Here is a 26,739-nt window from a genome sequence, read left to right on the forward strand (position 1 = left end):
GCAGAGTTGGGGGATAAAATTGGGGTTCAGGGCCTGCAAAGAAGGAAGGGCACTGGAAACCACCCCAGGCTTTTAGTTGGGAATTCTGAAGGATAGGCTACACCTTGAGGATTAGCTCTCACAAAGGCTGAAGCAAATCACCTCAGTCCTTAATTGGATTAAGGAGACCTGCTCCTAGCTTTATTGCTTCCTAGAAGTAAATACAAGTTTTCTCTGGAGAAAGACACTGTCAACCATTGATTCAAGTTATCTGTGTAGTTTTTATGTATTTAGTGAGAATATGTAATATGTATTTACATATAACTAGATGTATATTTGTAACATAGTATATTATAAAATTTAGTCTGGCATTAAATTAAAAAATAACCAGATATATAATAAAAACAAAAGAATTGACTAAAAATCAAGAGGGAAAACATGTTTGAAGCAGACTCATAGGGGAGATTTCCAGTACAGGTGAGATAGTATAGACCTATTTTCTCTGCTAAATCTACCTATAAATCCTGAAATTGGTGCAGAAGACAACCAAAGGAGAACTCTGAAAGGTTGTAAGAAAAAGGTGAGCTGGTTTGGGACCACAGGACTAGAAGAACAGTATAGCCATAGCACATCTTGCGTCCCCCCACCCAACAGAAGTAGGCCTCCCAGACCCAGTGCTTCCTGACCCTCTGACTTAGCAAAAGAATGCCGTCCAGGTAGGCTCGCTTCTTCCACCAATCAAGTGGAACTCCTTCTGAAAACATCAGGCAGGGCGCCTGGGTGGCTCAGTCGGTTAAGCGGCTGCCTTCGGCTCAGCTCATGATCCCAGGGTCCTGGGATCGAGCCCCACGTCGGGCTCCCTGCTCAGTGGAGAGCCTGCTTCTCCCTCTCCCTCTGCCTGCCTCTCTACCTACTTGTGCTCTCTCTCTCTGTCAAATAAATAAAATCTTTAAAAAAAAAAAATCAGGCAAACTTAGTAACATTGGCAAGGAGGATCAGTTAGGAATCCCACTGAATATAAGTGTGGAGACAAAGCACTCTTTTTCCCACCTGTCTTGAGACTTCCCTTTTCCACTGAGAGATATCAAGGCAAGTGGGCAGAACTAGCAAGAGAGACTCAGCTCCAGCAAGCGTTCTAGTCTGAGAAGCGTCTTTGTCCTTGAGGACTTCAGGGTCTCTTCCCCCACCCAAAGATACCGGGGTGAACACTACTGGCAAGAAGGACACAGCTGCAAGTGGCCTAGTGCAAGGAAGTCTCTTTGGTTATGTGGGCCTGAGCTTTTTCTCCCCTAGCCAGAGATACAGGGGCAGGTGGGTGGAACTGGCAAGAGGGACCCAGCTATGGGAAGCAGCATGTTCTGGGAGGCCTCTTTTTTCTCTGTGGGCTCAAGACTTGCCTTTCCTGCTCAGAGATGCTGGGAAGCAGGGAGTTGGTGGGGGGAACTTAGGGCCATCACACCCCTCCTCCACCAAGAAGCACCTGACAGCCTGGCTTGAAGAAACTCCTTTCATCCCCTCAGGCAACACCAGCAGGGACCCATGGGAGCCCAATAGTACCAGATAAACAGAGCAGGCCAAATAACACCACAGAGACTCTGAAAATTAATCTGCCATTGGAATAATAGCCCAGAAAACTGGGTCATGATCCATATGCTAAAACTAAACAGGGTGACTACCTGCTAAAATAAAATATTTTATAAGACTCTATGTTAGTGACTTCTAATATAATAGACAACATGTTCAAGATACAATAGAAAATGACCTGTCATGCCAATAAGGTAAATTGCAACTTGAATTAGAAAAGGCAACCAACAGATACCAACCCCAAATGAATCAGATATTGGAATTTTCTCACAAAAATCTTAAAGCAGCTGTCATAAAAATGCTTTAAAATCAATTAAAAATTGGGGGCACCTGGGTGGCTTAGTCGTTAAGCATCTGCCTTCGACTCAGGTCATGATCCCAGGACCCTGCGATCGAGCCCCACATCAGGCTCCCTGCTCGGTGGGAAGCCTGCTTCTCCCTCTCCCACTCCCCCTGCTGTGTTCCCTCTCTCACTATGTCTCTCTCTGTCAAATAAATAAAATCTAAAAAAAAATCAATTGAAAATTGTCTTGAAAGAAGTATAAGTACAAAATCTCAGCAAAGCCCTAAATAAAATCAATTAGAACCAAATTACAAATGAAATTAGAAACCAAATGGAAATTTTAGAATTGGATAACACAACAACAACAACCCCCCCCCCCAACTTGTTGGATGGGTTCAATTAGTAGAATGACAGTAACAGGATAGAATTAGTAAACTGGAGAACTGAACAATAGAGATCCTGCAATTTAAACAACAGAGAGAAAATAGACTTGAACAAATGATCTGTGGGACAAAAGATCTAACACTTGCATAGTTGGAGTCCCAGAAGGAAATGAGGGTGGGGCTGAAAGAGTATTTGAAAGAAGTAATGGCTGAAAATGTACCAAATTTGGCAAAAGAAACAAACTTGCAAAGCCAAGAAGTTGTGAATCCCAAACAAGAAAAACTCAAATCCACACCAAGATGCATCATAATTGAATTCTTGAAATCTAAATGTGTGAGATAGATACAAGGTTAATACACAGAATTCAGTTGCTTTCCTATATACCAGCAATGAAGAAGTGGAATTTGAAATTAAAAACACAATACCATTTACGTTAGCACCACCAAAAGTAAAATACTTAGGCATAGGTCTAGCGAAATGTGTATAAGATTTTTATGAGGAAAACTATATACTCTGATGAACAAAATCAAAGAACTAAGTACATGGAGATAGATTCCCTGCTCATGGATGAGAGGGCTCAATATTGTCAAGATATCAGTTCTTCCCTTCTTCCCAACTTGATCTATATAATCAAAATCCCAGTAAATTATTTGGTCGATATTGACAAACTGATTCTAACGTTTATATGGAGAAACAAAAAACCCAGAGTAGTCAGCACAGTATTGAAGGAGAAGAACAAAGTTGGAGGACCAATACTACCTGACTTCAAGACTTACTATAAAACTACAGTAATCAAGATAGTGTGGTATTGGTGAAAGAATAGACAAATACATCAAGTATATACTTACAAATAGATAAGTATATACTTACCTAAATATGTTCAGTATATATAATATGTATAAATATATACAGTGTAAGTATATACTTATGTAAAGTATGTAAGTATATACTTACATAAATATATACAGTATAAAAGCCTAGAAACCTAAGGGCAAAAAGGAAGTCTTGAAAGCAGCCAGAGAGAAATGATGGGGAACACCCGTGCAAATAACAAATTTCTCATCTGAAACATGGGGGCCAGTGGAAGCAGCACATTATTTCTCAAGTGTTGAAATAAAACAACTGTCATTTGTGAATTCTGTATTCGGCAAATCTGTCCCTCAGGAATTAAAGGGAAATAAAAACACTGTCAGATGTTGGAAAATGAAAAGAATTTGTTGCTAGCAGATCTATCATTAAAGATTGGCTAAAGGAAGTTCTTTAAACAGGAGAGAAATGATGAATGACTCTTGTAGCATTAAGAAAAAAGAAGGAACAATGGAGAGAGCAGAAATACAGGTACATAATATAATAATAGACTCTCCTTTTCCTCCTGAGGGTTAGCAATCATATTTGATGACTGAATAAAAAATACAAAACCAGGGATGCCTGGGTGGCTCAGTTGGCTAAGCATCTAACTCTTGATTTTGACTTAGGTCATGAGCTTGGGGTCATGTGATTGAGCCCTGTGTTGGTCTCCTCGCTCAGTGGGCTGTCTGCTTGAGATTCTCTCTCTCTCTCTCCCCCTGCTCTCTCTCTCTCTCAAATAAATAAAGTCTTTAAAAACCATCTGGTACTAAATATGATATTTTAAGTGGTGAAGATAGGGGCTCCTGGGTGGCTCAGTCAGTTGAGCATCCAACTCTTGGTTTTGGCTAGGTTCGTGATCTTGAGGTTGTGGGATCAAGCCCCACATCTGGCTCTGGGCTGGGCAGGAAGTCTGCTTGAGATTACCCCCATGCACCGCCCCCCCCCAATGCATTAATGCATGTGCTCTCTCTCAAATAAATAAAATCTTTAAAAAAATAAAATGATGAAGATAAAGGACCTAAATGGAAGTGAGGTTGCCACACTCCACTAAAAGTAGTAGAACATCATTACCAGTAGATTGTTCTAAGTCACATGTGTGTATTCTGGTGCCAAGAGTAACTGCTAAGAAAACATACAAAAATATAAAAACAATATAAATAAATCAAGATGGACTCTTAAAAAATGTTCAAATGACCCACAGGAAGACAAAAAGAGAGAAACAGAATGAGAACCAGAGAAAACAAATATAAGGCAAATAATAGAGTGGCTGACTTAAGGCTTAACATATCCGTAATTACTATAAATGTAATAATTACCTAAAATGGAAATGCAAATTGGATGAAAAAATGTGATCCAACTACATCCTGCTTGTAGGAAAGTCACTTCAAATTCAACAACGTATGTAGGTAGAAAGTAAAAGAAGGGAAAAAATATACCATGCAAACATTAATTGAAAACAAATAAAGGGTAGGAATAGCTATACTAATAATTGACAAATTATACTTTAGAGCAAAGAAAATTATCAGAGACAAAGAGGAACATCGCATAAAGATAAAATGACAGATTAAATGTTGCCAGGGGTTAAGAATGTGGAGGGTGTGTGTGGTTACAAAGGGGCAGTATGAGGAATCCTTGTGCTGGATCCATTTAGTATCTTTTTTTTTTTTTAAGATTTTTTTATCTTTTATTAGAGAGAGAGTACAAGCAGGGGGAGCGGCAGGTAGAGGGAGAGGGAGAAGCAGGCTCCCCACTCAGCAGGGAGCCCGACGTGGGGCTCAGTCCCAGAATCCTGGAATCATGACCTGAGCCGAAGGCAGCTGCTTAACTGACTGAGCCACCAGGCGCCCCTGGATCCGTTTAGTATCTTGACTGGTGGTGGATGCATGAACCTACACAGGTGACAAAATTGTGTAGAACTTAAAAACACACACACACGAGTATAAAAGTAAAACTGTGGACAGCTGAATAAGATTGATTTATCAATGTCAGTATTCTAGTTGTGGTATTTTACTGTAGTTTTAAAAAATGTTACCATTTAGGGAACTTGATCAAAGTATATAAGGAATCACTCTATTATTTCTTATAACTGCATTATTATAATAGATGTGAATCTGTTATCTCAACTAAAATTTAAATTGTTGAAAAGAGGTTCAGGGAGGCAAGAAGACATGACAACTAACTTTAGTGTTGCATTCTGGATTGGATCTTGGAATAGAAAAAGGACATTAGTGGAGACACAGAAGAGTCAGTCGTTAAGCGTCTGCCTTCCGCTCAGGTCATGATCCCAGGGTCCTGGGATGGAGCCCCGCATTGGGCTCCCTGCTCAGCGGGAAGCCTGCTTCTCCCTCTCCCACTCCCCCTGCTTGTGTTTCCTCTCTCGCTGTTTCTCTCCCTCTGTCAAATAGATAAAATCTTAAAAAAAAAAAAATGATTAGAAACAGACTTTGAAATAAATGATCACTTTAAGAATTTAAATGACTAGACCTTTTTTTTTTTTAAGAGTTAGAAAATATAAAAAAGAATTAACAGAAACTGAAGATACAGTAACTGATTTTAGGAATCTTAGATGCAGATGAAGAGAGAATCAATGAACTGTAAGGTATGTTGGGAAAACATTCCTAGACAGAAGCACAGAGAGACAAGGGCTGAAAAATAGTCTGTCCTTTGTGAACTTGCTTGTGTTCTCACACATAAACACAATGTTTTTTCTTGAAACCGTTTGATAATAAGATACATGTATCTCATGGCTCTTGACCCTTTAAATAAAATACTTTAGTGTGTATTTTCTAAGGGTAGTGATCATTTTAAGAGACTTAAGTCTTAAGGTACAGTTTTCACCTTCAGTATATTTAACATTGATACAATACCTTTATCTAATCTATTGTTTGTACTACATTTTTTCAGTTGACCTAATAATGTCCTTTATATTATTTGCTTACCCCCCTTCCAGTACCAGATCCAGTCTAGCGTTGGATACTGCATCTAATTGTTGTCTCTATAGCCTACTTTAATCTAGAACATGGGTCAGCAAATCTTTTCTGTAAAAACCAGATAGTGAATATTTCCTGCTTTGTCTCTGTACAGTTACTCACTTCTGCTCTTGTAACATGAAGTTACATTGACAATAAGTAAGCAAAAGGGCATGGCTGTATTCCAGTAAAATTTATTTACATGAACAGTCAGCAGGCAGGATTTAGCCTAAGGACTGTAGTTTGCTGACTCCTGATGTAGACCATTTCTACTGCCTTCTTTTTTAAAAAATGATATTGACACTCTTTCATGAATACATCCCCCCCCCCGTTTAAATCCAGTTCTTTATTTTGCTTTTGTTTCATATTTCCTCATGGTTAGATTCAAGTTATGCATCCTTGGTCAGAATACTGCATAGGTGAAGGGGTGGCCCTTCTCAGGATCTCATACCTGGAGGTGTATGACACCTATTTTTCCCTTATTTTTTATATTAATTTCATTCTCCTATTTGAGTGTTCTCTTTTTTTTCAATATCTAATTATTATTTTATTCCCTCCTTGCTACCAATAAGCAGTATGTGGGGAAACACTTTAAAACCATGCATATATCCTGCTCCTCATTAGGTTTTCCTCCTGCTTTTTAAACATCCATTGATGTTAGAAAATATTTTAACACCCCTGTCTGTAATTAATAGAACAAAGATTTTAAAAACACTTGTCCTAATTGGCACCATATAGTTACTGTGCTCTTCAAAATATTCATGAATCAAAAAGGAAATCACCCTGGGAATTTGGAAATTTTGAACTGAATGATAATGAAAGTATTATATGTCAGAACTATGGGTACAACTAATGCAATGCTGAGAATGAAAGGGTTTTAAATGTATACGCTAAAAAAGAAGAAAGGTTGGAGGTCAGTGATCTGTTTTCAACTCAAGAAAATAGAAAAACTACAAAATATACTCAAAGTCATTAGAGTAGGAAAAATAAAATTGAGGGAAGCCTGGCTGGCTCAGTTGGTGGGGTGTGTGACTCTTGATCTCAGGGTTGTAAGTTCGAGCCCCATGTTGGGTGCAGAGATTACTTAAATAAAAAAAATATATATATAAAAGAAAAGACAGGGTGCCTGGGTGGCTCAGTTGGTTGGGCGACTGCCTTCGGCTCGGGTCGTGGTCCTGGAGTCCCTGGATCGGGTCCCGCATCGGGCTCCCTGCTCGGCGGGGAGTCTGCTTCTCCCTCTGGCCCTCCCCCCTCTCATGTGCTCTCTCTCATTCTCTCTCTCTCAGATAAATAAATAAAAAGAAAAGAAAAGAAAAGACAAAATTGATAAGCTGCTGGAGAGATTGATAAAGAGAAAAAGAAAACAAATTACTGATCAATAATGATAAAAGGACATCACTATAGATCCTACATGCATTGGAAAAATCATAGGATATTAGTAATAAGTTTATTCCAATAAATTTGAAAAATTTAGATGAAATGGCAAACTCTAGTAAAACCAAGTTGCTCAAAAGAAACCTCCAGACCAAGATGGCTTTACCAGTGAATTCTTCCAAACTTTTACAAGAAATATCAACAATCTTACACAGACTCTCCTACAGATAGGAAAATAGGTGAATTCCTTTCCTATTTTTATACAACGAGCGTAATTTTGTTATCAAAACCTGACAAATGGGGCACTGGGTGGCTCAGTCGGTTGGGCGTCTGCCTTCCACTCGGGTCATGATCCCAGGGTCCTGGGATTGAGCCCTGAGTCGGGCTTTCTGCTCAGTAGGAGCCTGCTTCTCCCTCTCCCTGCTGCTCCCCCTGCTTGTACTCTCTCTCTCTGTCAAATAAATAAAATCTTTAAAAAGAAAAAAACCTGACAAAAAGCAGGCCAGTCTAACTTACGAAGCTAAAAAAAATTTTAAATATTTGCAAACTGTATCCAGCAAAATATAAATGGAATCATGACCAAGTTGGGTTTATTTGAGAAATTCAATGTCAGTTTAATATTTGAAAATCAGTATCATTCACAGCATTAATAGAATAAGGGAGAAAAGGCAAATGGTCATTAGATACACAGTTTTTTAAAAAAACTAGAATTCAGCACTCACTAATGTTAAAAATCTTTAGTAAACTAGGAATAGAAAGGTACGTCCTTAATCTGGTATTAAGTAAGGGTTTTGCAAAGAACTTAGGGTAAATACCACACTGTCCAGTGAAATACTGAAAGTTTTCCCCTGAGATTGAGAACAAGACATTACCCAATTCTTACCAATCACCAATTCTTTTCCATATGATAACGGAGATCTTAACTAATTGTAACAAGGCCTGAAAAATAATAAAGTCACAAATATTGGAAAGGAAAAAAAAATGAAAGGTTTTTTTGTTTTTGTTTTTTTGACAGAGGATATGATTGTATTATTCAGAGTTTTTGCCTGGGATAACCAGGAGAATGGTGTTACCATCATAGAGATGAAAATTTCATTGTTAAAAATATGTATAAGGTGGTATTTAAAGTTTTGCGACAGTATAAGATCAGTATGACTTCGTGCAGAGAAGCAAATTGAGGTGGAGCCTTGGGGCATTCCTACAACTAGAGACTGACTGGGACAAGCAGGTGGATTTACCATAGGGAACTGAGAAGAAGCTGTGAATTGAGAGTGGGGGATTTTGGAAACCAAGTGAAGAAAGTGTTTTTTTAAGAAAGAGGGAGGCATGTGACGCCTGGGTGGCTCAGTCAAGCATCTGCCTTCAGCTCAGGTCATGATCCCAGGGTCCTGGGATCGAGCCCCGCATCGGGCTCCCTGCTCTGTGGGGAGCCTGCTTCTCCCTCTGCCTCTGCCTCTCTCTCTATCTCATGAATAAATAAATAAAATCTTAAAAAAAAAAAAAAAGAAAGAAAGAAAGAGGGAGGCATCAGGTGCCTGGGTGGCTCAGTCAGTTAAGCGTCTGCCTTCGGCTCGGGTCATGATTCCAGGGTCCTGGGATCGAGCCCCGCATCGGGCTCCCTGCTCAGCGGGGAGCCATTTCTCCCTCTGCCTTCTGCTCCCCCTGCTTGTGCTCGCTCGCTCTCTGGCAAAAATAAATGAAATCTTAAAAAAAAAAAAAAAAGAAAAAGGGAGGCATCAACTATTTCAAATGCTCATATACCTTAACTAAAGGATTTTGCGGGGCTGGGGAAGTTAGGGTTAGAGCCTAGCTGGAATGGGTTGAGAAATTAGTAGGTGAGAAAGTTGTCGGTGAGAGTAGATAATTCTCAAGACTTTTGCTGTAAAAGCACAGAAGTGGCAGTAGCGTGATAGGAATATAAGATGAAGAAAGTTTATTTTTAAAGAAGGGAATCTGATAGCTCATCTCATGCTGATCCAGTAGAGAGAAGTGTGGGGTTGGGGTTGGAATTAGGTTTGTTCTGCTGGTGCCCTTGATTGAGTAGAATTTGAGAATTCTGGGCCCAGGTAGAGGATTTAACCCTAGATGAGTTTAGATAGTTTATCCATTGTAACTAGGGGAAAGTACATGCATTTAGTAATGGGAAGAGAAAATATAGTTCTTCTAATTTATTTCTTCCACTGCTATTCACTTAGTGTCATTAAGATGCCAGGCACGCTTCTAGGCACTGGAAATAGTGAACAGAAGAGACAAAAGTCTTTACTGTTACGAAGTTTATGTTCCACTGGGGGGAAATACACATGAAATGAGTAAAGCAATCCACTGATCATCAGTTGAAATTGAAAAGAGGGAAGAGGGTTAGGGAAGTTGAAAGATAATAAGGTATAAAAGTGAACTGGCCAGGAAAGTGGAAAGATTGTTGTCCTGCAGTACTGAGAACTTATTTGAGATGTGTGTTTATAAACGTGTAATGAGACCAGTCAGTACAATGTTGTGTCTCTAGTTTTATCCAGCTACTTGGTTGCACATGCAGAGTAAGCAGAGTTGGGTTCATCCAGGTTTAGAGTTTGCCATATGTGTAACTTCAGCTCGCTAAGATGCCATTGAATGTAAAATGCCTCCTTATCTTGTGTACGACTAAGAAAGAAAAAACACTTCCTTTAAACTGTGACATGCCATTGAGTTTATAGTACATCCTGATTTCTGAGCTATTAGGGGAAAAGTGTTCATCGTAGAACTGGTAAAATTAGTAATTGGGATGGTTTTACTTGAAAGCAACAGAAAATCCAAACATAAATGGATTTTAGCCATGAAGAGGAACCAAGAGGGATATGAGGAACATGGCAGCCTGATAGGAACATGGCAGTCTAGGGGCACCTGGATGGCTCAGTTGTTAAGCATCTGCCTTCGGCTCAGCTCATGATCCCAGGGTCCTGGGATCGAGCCCCACATCAGGCTCCCTGCTCGGTGGGAAGCCTGCTTCTCCCTCTCCCACTCTCCCTGCTTGTGTTCCCTCTCTCACTGTGTCTCCTTCTGTCAAATAAATAAAATCTTAAAAAAAAAAAAGGAACATGGCAGTCTAAATGAAGCTTGCTTCCCTGGCTCTCCAACTGCAAGCGCTCTGCTTTTCTTGAGCCAGCTTGCTGGGGGGACCTATAGGAAACTATAAGATCTAGGATCTGTTGTGATCCTCCCAGACAGAGAACTGGTATATAGCCAGGCCAATGTAGCAAGGGACAAAGACCATGAAGCTTCAGATCCTGGATAGTGTGATGTATAGTAGATTTTCCTGACCTCCATAAGGTCAATATATTGCTAAATGGATGGGCAGAATCTTACCTGTGCTTGAGGCAAGGGGTGTACTGGGAGACCTGGGAACAGTGAAGATTCCTTGATGATGGAAGTGTAAGATGGCATAACCACTTAGGAAACAATTATGGCAGTTTCTTTAAATTTGATATATATCTATAATTTTATCCAGTGATTTCACTTTTATGTATTTATCCAAGAGGAATGTCCACACAAAGGCTTGTACGCAAGTGTTCTTAGCAGCCTTATTCATAAGAGCCTATAACTACATAATCCAAGTGTCCATCAACAGGAGAATGAATAAACAAGTTGCGGTATATTCATGCATTAGAATGCTACTCAGCAATAGGAAGCGAACCAACTACTGATACAATACTGAGAAACATCAGGCTGATCAAAAGAAGCAAGGCACAAGAGGGTCTCTGTATGGTTTTATTAAATCATGTTGTATAAAACTGGTCTATAGTGATGGAAATAGGATCAGTGTTGGGAGAGATTAACTGCAGGGTGGAGTGAAGGAACTTTTGGGGGTAACAGACCTGTTTTATGTGCTGTTTGGGAGGGTTCCACACGTATATACGTTTGTCACAACTTAAGAAATTGTACATTTAAAGTGCCATTTATTGTATATAAATTACTCCTCACTAAGATTGATTTAAAATTTTGGTTGGAAGGAATCAAATCAGTATAGCAGTCACAGTAAATGTGACAAATTATATTGTGCCAGTAAAACTGTCAGACTAGGTTGAGAAACAAAACCTAACCATGTCCTGTTTGAAGAAAGAAACTTTGAAAATTTGATAAGGAAATATGAAAAATGAAGAGTTGGATAAAGATCTATGGCCCAAGAAAACAACAAAATCAGTAATTATAATAATAGACAAGGTGAAACATGAACATCAAACTATATAAATGGTTATTATGATAAAAGGACAGTTTATGAAGATTTAATAGTTATAGGCTTATATGGCTAAATAAATACATAAAGCAAAAATAACATGGCAAATGTGTCATGGTATGGGATTTCAATACACCTTTCTCAGAAATAGATCTAGTAGGTAACAGGTGAGAATATAAAGGAGTTGACTAGTGCATTCAATAAACTGAATTACACATCAGTAGTAGTTTACATTCCTACGATAGATTTTTTTTTTCCCCAGTGTCCAAGGAACTTTGGTCAAAGTTTATCGATGTCCAACACACTTGACCACAAAGAAAATCTATAAACAGGTGAGAAAAGTTGAGGTGTTTTGTTTTTTTTTTTTTATAGGCCACATTGCTTGGTAATAATACTAATAATTAGAAAGAAATAATTATAAGGTGACTCCTTTGAAACCCACCTTCTATGGAGGGTTCCCGTTTTCCCTGTATTTGTTTCTATTGCAGAATCACCCTCAGTGTATTCTTGAACTGGAAGCTTGGTAGAAGCAAGGAGTTATTAATTCTCAGTATTTCTGGTTTCGTGTTGTTGAAGAGTCTTTCTGTTTCAATCAGATGCCTTTGCGTGACTGCTGGGGAAGTAAGCACAGGCAGTACTGTTGTCCGTACCTGGATCATCAGTGATAATACAGCGCTTGACCTGAAAATGTAGCTGATATTCCTGGCCTTCCCCTTTCAATAAACACATGTTGGCCACTCACTAGAACACAGAAAATTTCAAGTTAACAATTTAAAAGAAACAAGAATACCTAATACGGGGGGGACATGGAGAATAGCATGCTCTCATGTACTGCTGGTGCAAATGTGAATCGTTACAGCCGTTTTGGAAATAATTTGGCAGCTTGGTTAACAATTAAAATTCATTTTCCTTTGGCCCAGTAATCCTCCTCCTAAGATTCTATTCTTAGAAATTAAAGCACAAGTAAGGCCATATGTATAGGGATATTTATTGCAGCCATGTGCATAATGCCAGCTGACTGAAAACAAAATGAATGTTAGTAGGAGAAAGGCAGAAAAAAATGCTACCTCAATAGGTTAGAAGATTATGCTTCGTGGAAAAAGTGAATTAGACTAATACCTGTTTAGTTGAAGAGAGTCTCAAAAAGTTTTGTTGTAGGAGAAAAGGAAGATGCAGAGAAGTTTGTATAATAATTTGTGTAGCCAAAAATTAATTGAAGAGAACTGTGCATATGTCATGGGCTCATGAGTATGAAGAAAAATAGTTAAGAATGTTTACTAGGTGGGGCGCCTGGGTGGCTCAGTTGGTTAAGCGACTGCCTTCGGCCCAGGTCATGATCCTGGAGTCCCAGGATCGAGTCCCGCATCGGGCTCCCTGCTCGGCAGGGAATCTGCTTCTCCCTCTGACCCTCCTTCCTCTCATGCTCTCTGTCTCTCATTCTCTCTCTCTCAAATAAATAAATAAAATCTTTAAAAAAAAAAGAATGCTTACTAGGTGGTTAAATGTTTATCTTAGTGTGGGGAGAGAAGTTAGTTGACAAAAGGCTATCAGTGATCATAACTCTTCATTATTTGTAAAATTACATCAATGCTAGCTTTAAAGATACTAAGTGAATATTTAAAATTAAAACAACCTGTATCTTTTCTAAAAGTGATGCTGCTTTGCAAAGACCTGAGTATGTCTATGTATGTGAAATCAATAGAAACTCTTAGGAGCAAAACAAGCATAGTAGAAAGCCAGAAAACTTTCTGAGCTATAAGGGCCTAAAGTGTGTCCACACACACACATATACACAATGAACCAGTAACCAGTGGGAAATTTATTAGCCCATAAACTTGGAGTGGCCTCTGTGGTTGGTTGGTTGGTACTGCTCTTCGTAGACCTTTGCATTCCTTTGGTTTGTCATTCTTGGTGTTGGCTTTGTGTTCAACCTCATAGCATGATGGCTGCATTGCTGAGATGGAGTTTGGGGCACAAGTTGGTTATAACATCTGTGAGAGAAAATAGCAGGAAGCAGAACTGGGCAAACGAAGAAGTTGAGCTTCAGTGCAGGCCTGACAAAGGGGAGCTTAGAGCAAAGGATTGTCTGTCAGAATTGTTTCATGTTGGATTGAAATGTTCCAGCCTTTCTACCCTCTGTGGTGTGAGCTGCCCTGAGCAGGGTGTGACCTGGGGCAGGGCAGCTCCTCAAGGAACTGACACTTGGAGGCTGCCTGTTGACGAGGCAGTAAGTCCTTCCTCAAAGGGGAGATTATGTGATACATCTCACTGTCTTTCTTAAGAATGAAAAAATAGTTCCTGGAAGCCCTCCATCAAGACTTGCCCTCACATCTAAGTATTAGATTACGTGCCGTGACAGAGACTAGTAATGACCCTTCTTTGCCTTTCTCCATTTTGCTAGTAAAGAGAATCCTGATTTTTCATTGAGTACATGGTCATCTGGAATAATGGCTATATTTCTCAGCCTCCCTTTACATTTAAATATGTCAATAACTTTTGGCTGACGGGATAGAAGTTGAATTGTCTTGTTTGACTTAGAGGGAGGGGATGTGCACCTTGTTTTCTTTTCCTCCTTCCTGCTGGGTAGAATGTGGGAGTAAAAGTTGGAGTTTGAGCAGCCATCTTGGATTATGGGTGGAAGCCACATGTTGAGGATGACAGAGCAAGACAGAAGAGCATTAGGTCCCTGATGATTATAGAAATCCCTTATGTGCTCTGTATTTCTTTCCTTTGGACTTTATATCTTGTTTAAGCCATTACTATTTACGTTTTTCTGTCAGTTGCATTAGGACCTAATCTTTTTATTTTTTTATTTTTTTAATTTAATTTTATTATGTTATGTTAGTCACCATACATTACATCATTAGTTTTTGATGTAGTGTTCCATGATTCATTGTTTGCGTATAACACCCAGTGCTCCATTCAGTACGTGCCCTCCTTAATACCCATCACTGGGCTAACCCATTCCCTCACCCCCCTCCCCTCTAAAACCCTCAGTTTGTTTCTCAGAGTCCATAGTCTCTCATGGTTCGTCTCCCCCTCCGATTCCCCACCCCCCCTTCATTTTTCCCTTCCTACTATCTTGTTTCAGAGGTACAGGGCATTAGGACCTAATCTTAACTGATACATGTTTCTAATCAGTTATTGGCAGGGGGCACAGAAAACCATGATTGGCTCAGACTAACATCTTGGGGGTAAAATGGATATTGGGAGTAAGGCATGGAGATATCAATCTCCAGGTAAGTACAGCAGAGGGAGAGAAGGGGAAAGAAGCCAAGGGATTTGCAGGTGATGATAATTGTGATGGACCATGGAATCTTAACTAGGTAAGTGGGAAAGTCAAATGTGTGGGTGGTGGGTGATGAATGTGAAGAAGTGATCAGTGGATTGGAGGTCCCCTTAGAGCTGATGACTTCCTGGAAAAGGGGAGCTAGGCTAAATGAGCTTGAGACAAAAGAGATAGTGGTCATAACGTAGGATGCCTAAAATGAAGATTTTGGTGCTTTTGCTGTTACAGATAATGGCAGGGCCCAGAGGAGTGGATGACTAATGTGGGGTGGACGAAAAGACCGTTAATGGTGAAGTTAAGAAATGGAGAGCTTGGGTTCTGATTGGAACATCTTGGATGTTGATGTAGTTGAATGGAAGACAGTGAACTAGATGTTGGTATCAGTGGGTGAGAAGGAGTAACTGGGATGTCAGTAGTTAACTCAGAAAGTAGGGGAGGCAGATCCAGAGGAGAACATCTGTTTCAGAAAGGCTGACATTGGTGATGGAAGACAGAGGAAAAATGATCTGGGAACAGCAGTGAGGAAGGAAATAGCATCCTTTTTAAATATTAAAAAGTTATATATAGCAAAAGATAACAGACACAAAATATAAAGAAAAAAGTAAACTGAGAAAATATATTTATAGTGTATTTAACATGCAGATAGGAACTCCTTAATATAAAAAGAGCTCCTAAACATTAATTGGAAAAGATAACTTGGTGGTAAAGTGGGCACAGAATATGAAATTTTAATTCACAAAGGAGAAAATGCAAATGACCAAAACATACGAGAAGATATTCAAGCTTCAGGGTTAGTCCAGTCAAAACATTAATGAGATTTCAGGATATGCCTATCATACTGGCAAGACCTAAAAATATTGACGAACTTCGTACTCAGCAGATGCGTGGGAAGACAGGTGCTGATGGACACTGCTCATGGGTGTGGTAGATTGCCTTCAGAAGCAAGATGAGTGTGATGGGTCCATTTTGTGTTGTGGCTTGATGTGCTTGCCCATCTCAGTTATGTTCTCCACAGTATTATTGTATTAAATACGTTTTAATTATACCTGTAACTGTGTGATCTTACTTTTTAAAAACTAACTCATTTTTATAAGTAAGTTCTTACAGCCATTTTCATGGTACAAAGTATGGATTTCTTATCTCAGCTAGAAAGATTTAGATATGTTTTTGTTTACTCCTGTTGGTTTTAATGTATTTGTACCCCCTTTTCTTAAGTTTATGGCAAGTATTCTTTTCACCTAGATTTGTATAATCTGACCATTAACTATCCAGTGATTTTCTTCTGGTTATGCATTAATGTACCCACTATGCTTAACTTGTATTGAATTGAGAATTAAGAAAGATATTGATATGTGAAATTTTGATGGACTTAAGTTTTTTTTTTTAATTTGCATTACAGACTAACTGGATCTTCTGGGTTTGTAACAGATGGACCTGGAAATTATAAATATAAAACGAAGTGCACATGGCTCATTGAAGGACAGTAAGTAGTAATGGCTGGTTTAATTTTTTTTTTTCTGAGCTCAGTGTGGCATTACTTTTTTTTTACAAGCACAGTTAACAATCTGTAACATAAAGTACTTAAAAATATTTTTCATTTGATAATTTTTCATCTGACAAGTGAATTTGATTTCATTTTTCTTAATCTTCATTGTTAATCTGAAAAAAGTTTTGGGTTGGATTTAAAGCTGTGAATGAATTATATACACCAGAAATTTGTATATTGTCAATTATAATAGTTAAAACTCTTGAATATTTGAAATGGTTTGCTTAAAGCAGTAGAAAATTACAATATTATATCATTTTTTGTAAGTACCTATTTTTATTGGGGTCAGGAAAATAAAAATACCTGTTACTGTTCAGATGGCTTCTGCTCTGGGCCCCTGTACCCTTCAGCTCTTGCCTTTGCCTTCTTCTCTTCATGGCAATTTTTTTCTTTTTTAAAGTAGGCTCCACCCTGGACATGGAGCCCAGTGTGGGGCTTGAACTCATGACCCTGAGATCAGGACCTGAGCCAGAATCAAGAGTTGGTTGCTTATTTGACTGAGCCACCCAGGCAGGCGCCATTCTTTTTTTTTTTTTTAAGATTTTTTATGTATTTGTCAGAGAGAGTGAGAGAGAGCAAGCACAAACAGTGGGGAGCAGCAGGCAGAGGGAAAAGCAGGCTCCCTGCTGAGCAAGGATTCCCGATGTGGGACTTGATCCCAGGACCCTGGGATCATGACCTGAGCCAAAGGCAGACGCTCAACCAATTGAGCCACCCAGGAGTCCTGACAGGCGCCATTCTTAATGGCAAATCTTTAAAGCAGTGTTTCTCAAACTCTGTGGTCTCAGGACCCCTTTACACTCTTAAATTTTGAGAATTCCAAGTAATTTTTGTTTCTGTGGGTTATCTGTGTTTATTATATAATAAATTAACACTAAGGAAACTCTTCATTAACTCATTTAAAGGCATGATAAACCTACTCTATGTCAGCACGTGTGACATATTTTTATGAAAAAGGAAACCCTGTATTTTTAAAAAATCAGTGAAAAGAATGGTATTGTTTTACATTTTTGTACAATCTCTTGTGTCTGGCTCCATAGAAGATAGCCGGATTATTATATTTTCTTCTGCATTCACTTTGTTACAATATGTTATTGTGGTTGAAGTATGTGAAGAAAATTAGTCTTCACTTGAATATGTAGTAGGAAAAGGAAGGATATTTTAATAACCCTTCTAAATAATTTTGGATGGTCTTCTTTGATACTACATCAAAGCTTGACAAGTGCTGATTTCTTAAAAGTAAATTGCAGTGTGGAATCTGAAACAATGTTCATGAACTTTTAGAACTTAAGTTAAAATCTGTTGGTTTTCTTGTACTTTGGAATGGCTCTTTAACCCTTGCATGGTTTTGTAACAGGATATATGGGTTATTTGGAAAATCATGTTCACTGAATTATGCAGATCTTCCAAATTTTGATATATTTCATGATATAATGTGAAAAATCACTTGGTTAACATCACCATTAATCTCATCAGAAAGTTTGAAGCATTGGGAAGTTGCATCTGGGTGGCAGATGCAAATTTTCCATAACTAATTATTGCTTGAAAGCTTACATTTTATCTTTGGCAACAAGTACTGTCAGTTGTTTTCTTTGAAGTGATAGACTTGCTTTGTTCATTTTTTTTTTTTTAAAGATTTTATTTCTTTATTTGACAGAGAGACAGCGAGAGAGGGAACACAAGCAGGGGGAGTGGGAGAGGGAGAAGCAGGCTTCCCGCCGAGCAGGGAGCCCGATGCAGGGCTCGATCCCAGGACCCTGAGATCATGACCTGAGCTGAAGGCAGACGCTTAACGACTGAGCCACCCAGGCGCCCCCTTTGTTCATTTTTAAGAAAGTATCTACCAAATATACAAGTCTGCATAACCATAGTTTGTTAGTTGTTCTTTTAAGTAAAAACGATAGATGGCATTCTGGGGGAAAAAGCAACTAGTTCAGCTCACCACCCAAACGATTGCAAAAGTGATTTTCCTTGAGACCACTGTCCTGTGTTAGGTAGCAGAAGTGCTTTGTCCGTACTTCCTGTCTTGTCAGGTGGGATACTCAAAAGATGTGTACTCGTGGGTCAAGATTTAATGAAATTAATAGTTTTTACCACTTAATAAAGATATCCTTCCGTGAAACCCATTTTTCCTTTTTCTGTGAGCGTGTAGTGGTGAAGAATAACAGTGATTACTGGTCCATTTTGGTGCTTCCGCCTCGCTGTCCTAAGGTGCCGGCAGTTTGTTTCTCCCACCATCACTCCTGCACCGTTAGTAAATGCCAACGTGCTGATAAAGGCACGTGATATTTAGGATTATCGTGAACATAGATTTGACCTCATAGACATTTTAGGATTATCGTGAACATAGATTTGACCTCGTAGACTGCCCTGAAAGAGTCCCAGGGCCCCTCCTGGCATTGTGAGGCCCATAGCTCGAGAACTGCTGCTCTAAGGAGTTGTTTGCCCCTATGCTTCCTATCAGTTCATTCCTATCTGACGTCCTTCTGCAGCATTCCTCTGAAGGTGCTCTTGGTGGTTCCTCCTCAGCCTGAGCAAAACCTTTAACTCCTTCTGCCCCTTATCCCCATATTCAGCCTGTCCGTAAGTTCTGCCCGTTTTCCCTCTAGAACGTCTTCCCACTCCATCTCCCTTCTTTTCATCTTCATCTCTACAATTGTTGTGAGACACCAACCATCCTGTCTTTCCTGGACCACTGTGATAGCCTTGAAATTGGCCTCCCAGCTTTTGCTGTTGCCCCTCGCCCATCTCTCGCTTCTCATCTCATGTGGTGTCCTCTCTTTGCTGTGTTTCAGACACACTGGTTTTCTTCGTGTTGCTTGGACACATTAACCCCTTTCTCACTTGGACTTGAAGACTCTGCTGTTCCCTCTGTCCGAAACATGGTTCCCTATTCATTTCACACGGCCTATTTCTTGTCGTTCTCATCTCTTCCAAAGGTTTTTGGGGTAATTCCCTACCACCTGTTGTACACATCACATTCCTTTCATATCTTCACGGTAGCCATCATCAGCTGAGTTAACTTGTTTATGAACTTACTTAGTTGTTTGCTTAGAGATGTTAGGTAGACGAGTGTGGCGTAGAGGGAAGGCCTAGGCTGGAGACATATAATTAGGCATCACCAGGATATAAACGGTGCTGTTATTACCAAGAGGTTTTTGAGTGGAGTGTTTGGGTGGAAGCCAGGTTTGAGAGCGAAGAGGGTGAGTGGGATGTGAGGAAACCGAGAAAGCAAAGTCTTGTGTGGAGGTTCACTCTCTTCAGCAGAGAGAGGTAATAGCTGGAAGGAGAGTTGAGATTTGACGTTTTTATGTTTTGTTGTTTTTTGTAAAATATGTGGTACTTAAGGAAATTAAAATGAGGATGTGGAAAGTTCTAGATGGGAGGGAGATGTAAAGTGTTTGAGAGATGGACAGAGGAGTGGGTGGGTGTATCTGTTTTGGAAAATGGGGAGTTGAGAGATTTTTGTCTGGGTGCTGAGCTGAAGCAGGGAGGTGGGAGCGAATGGTTTGAAACAGTAATTGGGAGTGAGCAGCAACTGTACAGAAGGAGAGAGAGAATGAGTAGTAGCACTGCTGGCAGACTTGAAGTGCCAGGTGGAAGTTGGTGAGCTGTGACCGGTCCCGAAAGCAGCCTACGCGGTGGTCTGGAGGACCCAGTGGTAGGCTTCGTTTTCTTTGCATTTAATCTAAGTCAGAGCAGATAACTGGTGTCCTCTAGACCGGGCCTTTGCCAGGTAGTTCCATGCAAACGCAGAAGGGTAGGCAAGTATAGAGAACTGGCACTTGTGTTTGTGAAATGACACTGGTATCTGAAGTTGAGTAAGGAAGGAAGTGCAGAAACAGAAGGGCTAATGGGTTGTTTCACAGGCTGTTAAAGAACAGCCACTGTATGGACTGTAAGGCCCAGAGAGGCATAGACCATGGTGATTTTGTTTACCATTGTGTGCTTAGTGGTCTCTTGCACATAGTAAGTATGAAATAAATCTTTGACAAATGAAGGAATGTCGTTTATATACTATTCTTTATTTTTTATTTTTATTTATTTCCTTATTTATTTATTTAAAAGATTATTTATTTATTAATTTGACAGAGAGACACAGCGAGAGAGGGAACACAAGCAGGGGGAGTGGGAGAGGGAGAAGGAGGCTTCCTGCTGAGCAGAGAGGCCAATGCGGGGCTCAATCCCAGGACCCTGGGATCATGACCTGAGCCGAAGGCAGACGCTCAACGACTGAGCCACCCGGGCGCCCCGTTCCCTGACTTTAAAAAGAAATCAGTTCAACAAATATTTGTTTGTATTCCTCACATGGGGCTAGTGTAGTTGCTGTTTCATGTCATTGAGGAGGTAACAGAGAATAAACAGTACACAAACAGCCCAAGGACACAGGAAATCAGGGGACTAATGTGCCCTTATTTCTTCTCTCCCTGTAAGTTCTTTAAAAATCGATCTCTATCTTCTTCTCACATGTTTTATAGTTATGATGGTTATTATAAACTGCTCTTTTTGTTCTTTTCAGGCCAAATAGAATAATGAGACTTCGTTTCACTCATTTTGCTACAGAGTGTAGTTGGGACCATTTATATGTTTATGATGGAGACTCAATTTATGCCCCACTAGTTGCTGCCTTTAGGTAAGTTTTATCACATAAGTACTGGTTAATCATTATTAGATTTTTGAATTCAGACTTATGTCCTAGATTGCAAACTTCTGTTGTCACTTACCACCTTTATTTCACGGAGAGGGTACTAGTTCTGGAGTCCTCTGTCACTTGTGCGCTAGGCCTGACTTGGTTTCCTGTAGCCACTGGGTAAGTTTCTGGGCCGGGTACTGGACCCCTCGTTTCAGTTTCCTGATCTATAAAATCGTGGTAGTAGTATCAAGTTTATATTTAAAAAATGTTTTGTGAGTAGTATATTGGATATTATTTCTGTGAAAAATTTAAATTGTGAACCTTGATCCTTGTGTTCCTCATCACATAGGCCTTCAGGAGTTATTTGTTGAATCCAGATCTAGTTTGTGTGTGTGTGTGTGTGTGTGCATTAATATGGGTGAGGGAAACTTTTTGGAAGAATACACAGAAAATGAAGAGTAGCCTGGGGAAAATGAGGAAAATACCAATTATGTATTTTTTTTTTAGCAAGTGTATTCTCTATTAGTAGTTAAACGAAACAGCTTAACACTAAATATATGGAGTGTTCTCTATTGTTTTGGCATTTTCGTTTTTATTAACAATAAGTAGCTGTGTTGCTTATTATGTTTTTGAGTACATGGGAATTCAAAACCATCCATTTTTCTTCCTTTTCCTTGATAGAGGATTTATAAAATACATTTTTCTAAAATGTACATCCCCTTAGAGAGCCATAGCTGTCAGTTTTTCATCTGCAGCTGACTTTCTGGATTTCTTTCTCTCAGACATTTTCTTTCCCTGACTTTATTTTTATTTATTTATTTATTTATTTATTTAAAAGATTATTTATTTATTTATTTGACAGACACAGCGAGAGAGGGAACACAAGCAGGGGGAGTGGGAGAGGGAGAAGGAGGCTTCTTGCTGAGCAGAGAGGCCGATGCGGGGCTCGATCCCAGGACCCTGGGATCATAACCTGAGCTGCAGGGAGATGCTTAACAACTGAGCCACCCAGGCGCCCTGTTCCCTGACTTTAAAAAGAAATCAATTCAACAAATATTTGTTTGTATTCCTCACATGGGGCTAGTGTAGTTGCTGTTTCATGTCAGTGAGGAGGTAACAGAGAATAAACAGTACACGAGCAGTCCAAGGACACAGGAAATCAGGGGACTAATGTGCCCTTATATTTCTCCACTTCCTTTGGCTTAGAATTCTCTCCAGCATATCTTTGAACTGAGAACCAAGGTCATCTTCTGGGTTTCAGAGGTTCACTAATGGAGCCAAAGAACAGGGTAAATAGGCCATGCTAAGCAGTAAAATGTCATTGTCCAAGTGTGGGGTGTACATATTTTTATGCCAGAATTTGAAGCATACCTTGGGTTATGGCAAGAGGCACCCCAGATTTCAACACAAGCATGAAAACTGTCTATATTAAGATGTTATCATGGTAATACTTGCTGGGGGTTCACTTGACACTGAGTTCATGAATCGAGATTCAGGGAGTCCCTATGGTGTGCCAGGCACTATGACTCAGCTTGCCAGTGGCCCTTGTGGGAACATCAGCCAAGCAGGTGCATCACCGTGTGGCTCCCCTGGACTGTGTATTTGATGAGCACACATGTGAAGCAACACCAACAACAAAGCAAGCAGGGGGGTATAATTTTTCTAGTCCGTGACTTCTGAGAGAAGCCAAAGTAGATGTACAAATAACAGGAAGGTTTTTATGTCTCTCTAAAAAAGCTGGCTAACTGATAATATAAATTAACACATTGATTATTTTAAAATTTAAACTTATATTTAGTGTGAAATTTCTAAAATGATAGAAAATCTGTGTCTAAAAATTGAAATTTGCCTGAAATACAAAACCCCTAAAAGCAGTGACGTGCAGAACACCTTGAAAACCACCGTTGAAGCCATAAGGGCGCCGTCACGAGATGGGGGCTGAGGAGTGCTGCTGGATCAGGAGAGCTTTAGAGGGAAGAATCAACCCAGTGGTGATGTGCGGGTTGAGGGGGAGGGAGGGCAGAGTGGTGAGAGCCTGCTGACACACAGCCCAGCTAATGAGAAAAGAACCCCGTGGGATTTAGAAGGTGGGGACTGTGTATGTCAGTTCTGCCCAAGTCCCCGTGTCAACTCGGACAGGTCATGTAAGTGCTCTAGTCCTCGGCTTCTGCTGCCTCAAGTCCCAGTGTTGTACCATGTTTCCTCTGAGTGTGTTGCAAACTGCGAAGTTCCATTTGATTCTGAACTGGTTGATCACATTTACCTTTTACATACTGAAGTTCTGAATAAAATTTGTGTATCAGATCAAGTTCCATTAGCAGACAAATCTGAGAACCGCCAGAGCAGGATTCTTCCAGCTCTACCACATTTTGATCTTGTGGTGCATCCAGTTCAACAAATGTGTAAATGTAGCCCCTTTGTGGAGTAGCTCCTCTGCGAGGATCTGTTGGGGATGCAGAGATGGTAGTGGTGATGGAGTGGGGAGAATGGTTTTCCTTTCTGAGAACTTTCTTCATCAGAACATTATTCCTTTTAGAGTTGGTTGTTTTTTCTGGGGTGGGGGTGGGGAGTCATATATTGATAAGGCAATTGTTTAGACTGTGATGAAGAGCTGTTAGAAGAGCTTTGTGGAAGCAGGAGTCCGGCAGTTGTCCAGCACTCAGCTGACCCAGTTGACGCCGTGGTCAGACCACGGCACACAGAGAAGCAGTCAAAGGCAGGCACCTCACAGGTTCGTGGACCTTCCTTCACCAGGCAGAAGTACAGACCCTGCCTAGCCCCGTCACCAGCCTCTGACTCCTGACTTTAAGAACCTGGCTTCCCTTGCACATCTCCCTGCCCTTGAGGGGCATCTAGTCTTGCAGGGAGACAGGTGTGTCAAACCTAGGATCACTGGGAAACTCGGCTGGTGTAGTTGGTGAAGGCAGGGTGTGCCCCAGGTGTGTTCAGAGAGCCCATGTCTGCCTGGCACGGTTCTAATGAATTAAGAAAATATTTTTGAACAGCGATTTTCAAAAATGGTTCTTACCAATGGTTTAAAATAGAAGATTATACAGAACCCCAGGGCAGTTCTTGGTTTGCTCAGGTTGAACGAGTGGCTGCCACCTAAGCTGTGGCTGCCTGTATTTATCTACCTGGGGGCAGGAGATGGGGAGGGCGGTGGGAGGCGGCTCAGGGTGACAGTTGAATGGCACGCTTGCAGCATCGCTTTCTCACCCACGCACTTTCCATTGCCTTGCGTGCTGGGGTAAGGCTGTGTTTGTATTCATTTACTGTAGAAGTTTATTTTTGTCATAAACCGGTTGTTTTATTTTCACTGGGAGAAAGTGGCACATTCCAAAGCTGTCACAATGTCAAGTTTTCAAAGTGAAAAGAAGCCAATGCCCGAGTCTCTCTGACAGTGGGGAAGCTGACCCCCTTTCTCCAGCATCATGGTCATCTGGTGCAGACGGCCCTCCCACCCCTGCCGTGACTCTGTCCTTCCTCCCTCCGCCCGTTCTTGCACCCTTAAATGTCCCTACCATATGAATAATAAATACCATGAGCCATCGCTTACTGAGCACCTACTAGTGTGAGGCAGTGTTTCAGCACTTCACGTGCTGTAATAGTTTGCTTCTCATATTGCTGCGGGGCAGGTAGGATTTCTGCCCGTGTGCATTGGAGGACACTGAGGTTCCCAGATGTCCATGACGTGCCCAGGCATGTGGAGTGAGGATCAACGTTCCCATCTCTGGTCCTGAAGGTCATGCTAGGAGAAGAGTGCGGGTCTTCCACATGTGACTGAAGCCCCCAGTCATTCCTGGGCAGGTGTTTCTTATGAGAAGATTACTTGCAACGTACCTGTTTTGAGGTGGCCCTCTTACAGGTACTTCCCTGTTCAGCATTTCAGGGGGTTCTGGTACATAAAATTGATGAAAGCATGATGATGATGGTTGAAAACTTCATATAGGTCTCTAATCAAAGGTCACCTTTCCCAAGAGGCCTTCCCTAGCTGTCCCTTTCTAAAGTAGCACCTTTTGTTCTTCCGCTGTTTTTTTCTTTCCATAGCGCTTACCTCTGCCTGGTGCTACATATAAACACCTGTGTGTCGGGGCAGGGAGTATATCTAGGTATATCTAGGCGTTTCTCTAATGTGAATTCCGTGGAGGCAGGGTGTTCTTCACTGCTGTGTTTCTGATACCTAGATCAGTGCCTCACCTGCAGCATTGGTAAATATTGGTTAGTTGACTACATGATGCAAAATGCTTCACTGTTTTGTAAATCCCGGAGCACCTTTGGAGTTCTCGAGTTCCTAGAATTCTGTCTTTATATTTAAAAGTCTTATTGAATGAAAATCCTGGCCCCTCCTTCTTATTTCTCGCTTCTGTATTCTTCAATTTTATTATTTTTATATGCACTTATCTAAATATGTGTAAATGTACACATACACTAGGCCCATTGTTTTCCAACTTGTTTTTTCCCCTACTTATCAGAATTCCTTGATGAGCTCCTTGTTGGGTTCTGCAGACTTACAGATAAGGAATGATTCATTCATCTGACTCCCTGCAGATGAGCATTTAGGTGGTCTTCTTCTTCCCCTTCCTCCTCCTCCTCCTCCTTTTTTTTTTTTTTTAAGATTTTATTTATTTATTTGACAGAGAGAGACACAGCGAGAGAGGGAACACAAGCAGGGGGGAGTGGGAGAGGGAGAAGCAGGCTTCCTGTGTGGGGCTCGATCCCAGGACCCTGGGATCATGACCTGAGCTGAAGGCAGATGCTTTAACGACTGAGCCACCCAGGCGCCCCTCCTCCTCCTTTTTTAATTAGGTAATCACTATGCTCAACGTGGGGCTTGAACTCATGACCCCTAGATCAAGAGTCACATGGCCTGCCAACTGAGCCTGCCCCTAGGTGGTTTTCAACCTGTGCCATTTTGAATAGTGCTGCAGTGAGGATTGTTGTATATTTGTCTTTTATACATGAGCAAGTGTTAGTTCTACAAAGAACTTAGAATTGCTAGGTCACAGTGAACAACCACTGAAGATTGTCATAGGCCCTGAGTGGGGAGCTTACGTGATGTGTGCTGTAGGAAAGCAAGGAGGCCAGTGTGGCTGGGGTTGAGTGAGTGAAGCGAAGAGAGTAATAGATGAGATGTTTGTTCATTAGGTGGGGTTGTGTGTGTGGAGCAGATTGCATAGGGCCTGGTAAATTCAGGTTTTCACTGAACATGGTGGTGGTGGTGATAGTGAATTGATAATTGGGCAAAGGATGTGCACATATGAAGAAATGCGGAAGGTAAGTAAATAGGTAAGTAAGTAAAATGATTAACCTCAGGAGTGTAAAAGAAACTCAAAACCACAATATAAAAGAATTACTTGTTTATAGCAGCAATGTCCACAATAGCCAAACTATGGAAAGAGCCAAGATGTCCATCAACAGATGAATGGATAAAGAAGATGTGGTGTATATATATACAATGGAATATTATGCAGTCATCAAAAAACCCCCGAAATCTTGCCATTTGCAATGACATGGATAGAACTAGAGGGTATTATACTAAGCGAAATAAGTCAATCAGAGAAAGACAAATATCATATGATCTCACTGATACGAGGAATTCTTAATCTCAGGAAACAAACTTAGGGTTGCTCGAGTGGTGGGGG

At 40.5% G+C, this 26,739-nt stretch overlaps 1 protein-coding gene across 6 annotated transcripts in view; it reads left to right on the forward strand.

Moving 5' to 3' along the window:
- The window catches only part of ATRN (attractin), a 147,291-nt gene that overhangs the window by 9,855 nt on the left and 110,697 nt on the right, over positions 1-26,739 (forward strand). For all 6 annotated transcript variants that reach the window (XR_014149144.1, XM_081833132.1, XM_081833128.1 and 3 more), the window contains exons 2-3: positions 16,318-16,401; positions 20,984-21,097. Coding sequence is in view for 5 of the 6 variants with exons in the window: in XM_081833132.1 (XP_081689258.1) it covers positions 16,318-16,401; positions 20,984-21,097 (198 nt within the window). In the remaining variant the exon portion in view is untranslated. The remainder of the gene's footprint in view (positions 1-16,317; positions 16,402-20,983; positions 21,098-26,739) is intronic.

Source organism: Leptonychotes weddellii, chromosome 10 (assembly GCF_054177405.1).
Source record: "Leptonychotes weddellii isolate Sample4059 chromosome 10, ASM5417740v2, whole genome shotgun sequence".
Lineage (NCBI taxonomy): Eukaryota > Metazoa > Chordata > Mammalia > Carnivora > Phocidae > Leptonychotes > Leptonychotes weddellii.